At 45.4% G+C, this 7,085-nt stretch overlaps 1 protein-coding gene across 2 annotated transcripts in view; it reads right to left on the bottom strand.

Moving 5' to 3' along the window:
- The window catches only part of Tuft1 (tuftelin 1), a 49,235-nt gene that overhangs the window by 10,884 nt on the left and 31,266 nt on the right, over positions 1–7,085 (bottom strand). For both annotated transcript variants that reach the window (XM_013015399.1, XM_013015400.1), the window contains 3 exons: positions 6,484–6,597; positions 1,783–1,911; positions 1,104–1,198 (listed from right to left, as the gene is read on the bottom strand). In XM_013015399.1, the coding sequence (XP_012870853.1) occupies positions 1,104–1,198; positions 1,783–1,911; positions 6,484–6,597 (338 nt within the window). The remainder of the gene's footprint in view (positions 1–1,103; positions 1,199–1,782; positions 1,912–6,483; positions 6,598–7,085) is intronic.

Raw genomic sequence — 7,085 nt, 5'->3', positions numbered from 1 at the left:
TGGTAGAGCGCTCGCCTTGAGCTGAAGAGCTGAGGGACAGCGCCCAGGCCCAGAGTTCAAGCCCCACGACCAACAAAAATAAATAAATAAATAAAATAAAAGGTGTTTGTGACTTAAAAAAAAAAAGTTTTAAAGGCCCTTCAGGTAATGTCTGTTGAAAAAAACCCCAAAAGGTCCAGCTTATAATGGCAATTAGACCCTCCATATTGATGTTATGAATCAGATAAATAGGTATAAATCCTTGAACTTGTAATTCTTCTGCCTCAGAAAGTACATATCACTATATATATGTGGGAAGATTTTATTTATTAGTTTCCAATAGCAGAATTTCCAACTTTTTGAAGAGGCAGAAGGCACAATCTTTGCTGTGTAGATGATTCTATTGATCTGAAGCAGTTCCTTTTCTCTTCTTTTTTTTTTTTTTGGTCGGTCGTGGGGCCTGGACTCTGGGCCTGGGCGCTGTCCCTCAGCAATTCAGCTCAAGGCTAGCACTCTACTACTTGAGCCACAGCTCTACTTCCAGCTTTTTCTGCATATATGGTGCTGAGGAATCAAACCCAGGGCCTCATGCATGCAAGGCAAGCACTCTACCACTGAGCCAACTTCCCAGCCCCCTTTTCTCTAAAAAAAGGGAATCTACAAAACCTTTTAACACTAGAGATAGAAAAGATCCCGCTGATCCCTTGAGGAAAAGTGGTTGTCAGCTTCTCTCTGAACTGTTCTGAGTAACTGGAAGTCCTTAAGAAACTACTCATCGTATCTTTTTCATCAGCACGACTAGACAGAAGATGACCGTCCCTCCAATAGCTTATAGTTCACTTGAGGAACAAGAGGTGAGAAGTTTTTACCAGCTCTCCCTTGACCTTGGCTGTAAAACCATAAATATCTTTTCTCCTAGGTTATTGCTCCATAGAAAACAAACTCCCCAAGACAGCAGCCTTCCCAACAATATGTCCCAAGGCAGGTCTCCACCCAGAGCAAGCATGTTATGAGTCAGAGTTGGAAGATCTGACGTCAGCAGTGTTTCCTCCCTGGCCTGGCCAATGTGGGAGCTGTAGGCTGCACAGCTCGCCCTCTGCTCCCTGCACCCCAAAGGCCCTTACTTTTCTTGTTCTGCTTGGCAGTCAGCGTTCTTGCTCCGAAGTTCCTCTAGGGCTATCTCTCCTTCCCTGACTTTCGCCAGCAAGAACTGATGCTCCTAGGTGGGCCAAAGAGAAAGACATCTAGCATGAGCAGAAGGTAATTGTTTTTGTGTTTGGGGTAAGATGGCTACTAGGGCTGGGAGAGCCTGGGACAATTGCCAAAGAGCAGCAGGCCAAGCTGGTTTGATGGGTGTCCTCCCCTTTTAGGTATAGCCCTTCCCACCCTCAGCACACAGAAACTTCCCAGCCTCACCCAGCTGCCCGGAGGGAGAACTTGACCTTGCATTATGCAAGACCACCAGCCACCTCTGGCGGCCAATCTTTGAGGAACCAAGTTGAGTGGCTACTAAAAAACAGGCTTCAAAAACCCCGAAGAGCCATCTGTATAAACATGGAACTAAAGTGGACATGGGTTCCATTCTAGACAAAGGGAGGCTGAAGCTGGATGAGAGAAAAGGCCTTCCCAGTCTTTAAAAGCTAAATGACACTCAAAGGGATGTGACAAAGCTGTTCATGTGGTTTTGGGGGAGCTGCTTTTTTTTTTTTTGAAAAGGAGGGCCTTAGCAACCCTCTCAATCAATCCTTGAGCCTCTTCCAGCCTTGGGGTCTAGAGATGGAAACAAGAGACGTGAGCCATTACCATCTCCATCCCTAGCAAGCGTCTCTGCAGTTCTCCAACTTCTGCCTCTTTCTGTTCCACTCTATCCTCCTCTCTCTGAAGGGCCACATGACTCTGCTCTGCCTCTCGCTGGTACCGGCTGAGTGTGACCTATAAACACAGGATAAGCATTGTATAATGGGGATATGAGGGAGGCAAACATGGATAAAGTGGCTCTGGACTCAAAATGGGAGAAACGAGGCATCTATGATGAACACACAGCCCCTTCCCATCCCTGGTCAGTCCGACCCTGGAGACTAACTAGCCCTTTGAAGATTAATTATCTCCAATATTAACTGGCACACAGGGTTCAGTGAGATGCTCTTTAAAGTGGCACTTGGAATTCCCAAGTACCTGTTTTCAGATGGGACTTCAATATACCCATATATCCTTCAGTACCATCCAATATTGTGGCTTTCCTACTTAACTCAAAAGCCAGGGCTTCAGGGCCTGGGTTCAATCTCCAGTACCATTAAAAAAAATACAGGGGAAGAAATCCCCAACTCTTCTTCATGCTCACATGAAGGACAACACAGCATCTGAAAGAGCTATTGAGCACCAGGAAGAAATGTTCACTTATCAGGTAAGAAATCAGTTTGGAAAAGACAGAAGAATTTCAGAATGAGAAAGTGAAGTAAGAGCTTTTTTCTTCCTAAGTCTTTCCAAATCCTACTTATCTACTAACTCTCACTTAAGACATCCTTTCTATTAAGGAGTCTTCAGAGCCTGGGGAGGCCCACAGGGGACATACAGTCCTTCTCTCATAGCACTAGGCCAATTTTGCCAAGGCTTTTGGACATACTTGAGTAGACTATTGGCTTCATGATGGGATGGACCAGCCTTGATCACCATTGCATTTCCAGGGGTGCACACAGTAATGACTTCACATGCAGTGGCTACTCAATAAGGTCAGAAATGGCTGGGCACCAATGGCTCACACCTGTAATCCTAGCTACTCAGGAGGCTGAGATCTGAGGATCCCGGTTCAAAGCCAGCCCAAACAGGAAAGTCCATGAGACTCTTATCTCTAATAAACCACCAGAAAACTGGAAGTGGTGCTGTGGCTCAAGTGGTAGGGAGCTAAGGGACAGAGTCTAGGCCCAGAGTTCAAGCCCCATGACCGACAAAAAAAAAAAAAAAGGTCAGAAATGGAACATGTATGGTTTAGTCTAATCCCCTCCTGTTTGCAAGTAAAGGTTAACTGACTGAGGTCAGTTAACTGACAAGGCCAATATTACACCCTAGTTACTCTATAATCTGGTTGATTGCTTCCCAGTTACTCCAGTGGTTTCTCATTTGATAAAAGAGAATCTATGGGGGCTGGGAAGGTGGTTCAGCTGTAGAGTGCTTGAGTTACATGCATAAGGCCCTGGGTTTGATTCTCAAGACTACATAAATAGAAAAAGCTGGAAGTGGTACTGTAGTTCAAGTGGTAGAGCGCTAGCCTTGAGCTGAAGAGCTGAGGGACAGTGCCCAGGCCCAGAGTTCAGGCCCCACGACTGACAAAAAAAAAGAAAAAGAAAAGAAAAAAAAAGAAAAAGAAAAGAAAAAAAAAGAAAGAGAATCCATGGGCCTGTTGGAAGGCCTAGGCAGCCCTGGAAAAACACTTCCAGCTGCTAGTTTGGCTCCTCCCAGAGTTAGAATCAGGTTGGAATCAGGACACGTCCACACTACAAACCAGCCTAGCTCATCGCAAGTTCTCCACAAACCATGAGAGAGAACAGCCAGTAGAACGAGAAACCCAAGCTTAATGGTAGGTTCTTTTCATGGTAATTGATGACCGTGTCCTTCCTACCCCCAGGTTCAGCAAAGTAGATCAAAAAATTCAATTCAATGGGAGAGGTTGAGAAACTCTCACAAAACCCTGTTAGCCTAAAACAGCCTCACCAGCAGAAACTTAAAAACAAAGGCCTCTTATCTCAGTACAAGAACATCCCACTCAGGCTCAGGTGTGCCCGGACCACAGTGTGAATAGGGCCACATTCAAACCAAACCAGCTCCCACAAAGAATCATAAAAGACTCCCTTTCCACATCTGTTCCTGTAACTCTAGCCAGCTCAAAAGAACTCTTAACTACAAGAATGTGTGCCACCTACCTTGATAGTGGAAATACTCAAGGAGCATGTTCCATTGTAAATAGGTGTTAAGCACCTAGGGGTTAAAGAATAGTCCCTTCAGGGCTGGGAAGGTGGCTCAGTAGTAGAGCGCTTGCCTTGCATGCTCGAGGCCCTGGGTTTGATTCCTCAGCACCACATAACAAAAAGAAAAAAGCCGGAAGTGGTGCTGTGGCTCAAGTGGTAGAGCGCTAGCCTTGAGCTGAAGAGCTGAGGGACAGCGCCCAGGCCCAGAGTTCAGGCCCCACAACCAGGGGTGGGGGTGGGGTGGGGGGAGACCCACGACTGGCCAAAATAAATAAATAAATAAAAATAGACCCTTCTAAATGCAGCTATCAGGAGCTTTCTGGCCTTGCTCATATTCAGGCACCTTGGCTTAGGAGCAACAGACCTCGAGGGTCAAACCCAACAAGTATTTCTGGAATTAAGATAACCTGCATGAAGTCTCACTAAAGAAATTGCTTTCCAAAATGTACAATTTCAACATTTCTCTTCTATTTTCTCCTTTCTTCCCCTTTCTCCTCTATTTTTTTTTTCAGAGGTGGTAAAGAAATAGCTGGTCATCAAAATGACACACAACTAACCAAATTATCCTTACTGTGATACCTGAAACAGATGCCACTAGCTCCTTTCCTACATGGCTGCCTTTTTTTTTTTGGTCAGTCATGGGGCTTGAACTCTGGGCCTGGGCGCTGTCCTTGAGTTCTTCAGTTCAAGGCAAGCGTTCTACCACGTGAGCCACAGCGCCACTGCCAGCCGGGCGCTGGTGGCTCACGCCTGTAATCCTAGCTACTCAGGAGGTTGAGAGCTGAGGATCGCAGTTCAAAGCCAGCCCGGGCAGGAGAGACCGTGAGACTCCTATATCCAATAAACCACCAGAAAACCGGAAGTGGCGCTGTAGCTCAAGTGGTAGAGCGCTCGCCTTGAGTTGAAGAGCTGAAGGACAGCGCCCAGGCCCAGAGTTCAAGCCCCACAACCGCCAAAAAAAAAAAAAAAGAGTCTCACGAACTTTCCTGCCCAGGCTGGCTTTGAACCGTGATCCTCAAATCACAAAGTTCTGAGTTGCTAGGATTACAGGTGTGAGCCACCGATGCCTGGCGTCTGCTTTAACTCCTCAAATTAGTCTTGGTACTAGTAACTATTTACAATAGGATAATCTGCTTACTAAATTGATCATTTAAAAAATGTCTAATGTTCCCAAAACACTTCTGAATAATAAAGTTCTCTCATATATTACCTTACACTATTCCAATGTAAAGTTCATGACTCCTTTTTGCAAAATTTGAAATTAATTCTAAGGGAGGTTAAATTTCCTGCTCAGTTACTTATTCTTGTCAGTTGTGGGACTTATACTCAGGGCCTGGACTCTGTCCCTGAGCTCTTTTGCTCAAGCATAGCACTCTACCACACTGAGCCCCATACCACTTCTGTTTCTGGTGGTTAATTCAAAGTCAGCCTGCCTGGGCTGGCTTCAAACCATGATCCTCAGATCTCAGTCTCCTGAGTAGCTAGGATTACAGGCATGCACCACCAGTACCCAACCAATTTATCATTCTTAGTGGCCTTCTTCCTCATTCTCAATCCTTTTCTCAAAAATCCTTTATTTCCATGACAAAAGCAGAGTTCAGGCTGGCTTTCCTCTTTCCACCAGCCTCCAGCTATACCTAAGCAAAATCTAATTCTATCATAAAATATGTATAATATACAAATACTTCATTTATGGATGAACAAGAAGAGATAACAGATGGCTAAGCATACATAGAGTAGAAAACTACCCAGTGTTATACTTAAATACTGCCCATATTATATGCAAAGAATTTTCTGGAAAGTCAGAAGACCTCACTTTTTTTTTTCTTTTTTTCCTCTTTTTTTGGGGGGTGGGATGGCGTGAGGTAGGGATTGGTCCTAGGGCTTGAAATCACGGCCTGGGTACTGTCCCTGAGCTTCTTTTGCTCAAGGCTAGCATTCTACCACTTGACCCACAGTGTTACTTCCGGCCTTTTCTGAGTTGTTTATTAGAGATAAGACTCTCATGGACTTTCCTGCCTAGGCTGATTTCAAACCATGATCCTCAGATCTCAGCCTCCTGAGTAGCTAGGATTACAGGTGTGATCCACCAGTGCCTGGCAGGTACATCTCTTTCTACCACAACATAGACTTACCCACTCACTCAGTCCGCATTTATTTAAAAAAAAAAAACCCACCTTACATCATGTGCAGTGCCAGCACTGGAGATTCAGCGGTGAACATGACAGCACTAGTTCTTGCTGATGAAGCCTTGGAACCCGGTGATTCTTATCATGGTACACAGAGAAAGGAGTTCTCAATTACCTGTCTCAGACCAGTACTACTGCTCAACTTCAAGACAGAAGAGAATGAAGATCTGATCTTTGAAATACAGGCCAGACTTGGATAGCAAATACTGTAATATCCCAGGCCTCAAAGAGTTGCCTTCCAGCTGGTGGCACCCAATCAGGAAAACATGAAGTCCATGTGGAGAAAGTCACGGGGTTCCTGCATTCAGTAATCCATCCCTTGGGGCACCTTCTCCCCAAATTTCAAATCTCACCTCAAAAGCCACACGGTCTGACTGGTGTTGTCGCTCAGCCTCCTGCAGCTTGGCAAGCAAGTCCTGCACAGTCTTCCTCAAACTCTCCACATCTTCCATTTCATAAGTTTTCACCTATAACCAGAGCACAGAAAGGAAGGTGAAGCCACCATTTTTCTTGCTTAGACCATTTGCCAGGTCCATATTCATGAAAGAATTAACACCAGACAAGGTGAGAACAGTTAGGAGTTATTCTCCCTTGGTAGTTTTCTTTTCATTTATTTATTTTGTTGGTTGTGGGCACTCTTCAGCTCAAGGTGAGCACTCTACCACTTGAGCCACAGCGCCACTTCCGGTTTACTGGTGGTTAATTGGAGATAAGAGTCTCATGGACTCTCTTGCCCAGGGTGGCTTTGAACCACAATCCTCAGATCTCAGCCTCTTGAGTAGCTAGGATTACAAGCATGAGCCACTGGTGCCAGAAATTGTTTTTTGTTTTGTTTTTGGGCCCAGTCGTGGGGCCGGGCCTGGGCGCTGTCCCTCAGCTCTTCAGCTCAAGGCTAGCGCTCTACCACTTGAGCCACAGCACCACTTCCGGCTTTTTTCTTTTTGCTTATGTGGTG

The sequence above is a fragment of the Dipodomys ordii genome, unplaced genomic scaffold, assembly GCF_000151885.1.
Source record: "Dipodomys ordii isolate 6190 unplaced genomic scaffold, Dord_2.0 Scaffold26, whole genome shotgun sequence".
In the NCBI taxonomy this organism is placed as follows: domain Eukaryota; kingdom Metazoa; phylum Chordata; class Mammalia; order Rodentia; family Heteromyidae; genus Dipodomys; species Dipodomys ordii.
Note: the sequence above shows the minus strand (reverse complement) of the source record. Positions and strands in the feature narration are given on the sequence as shown.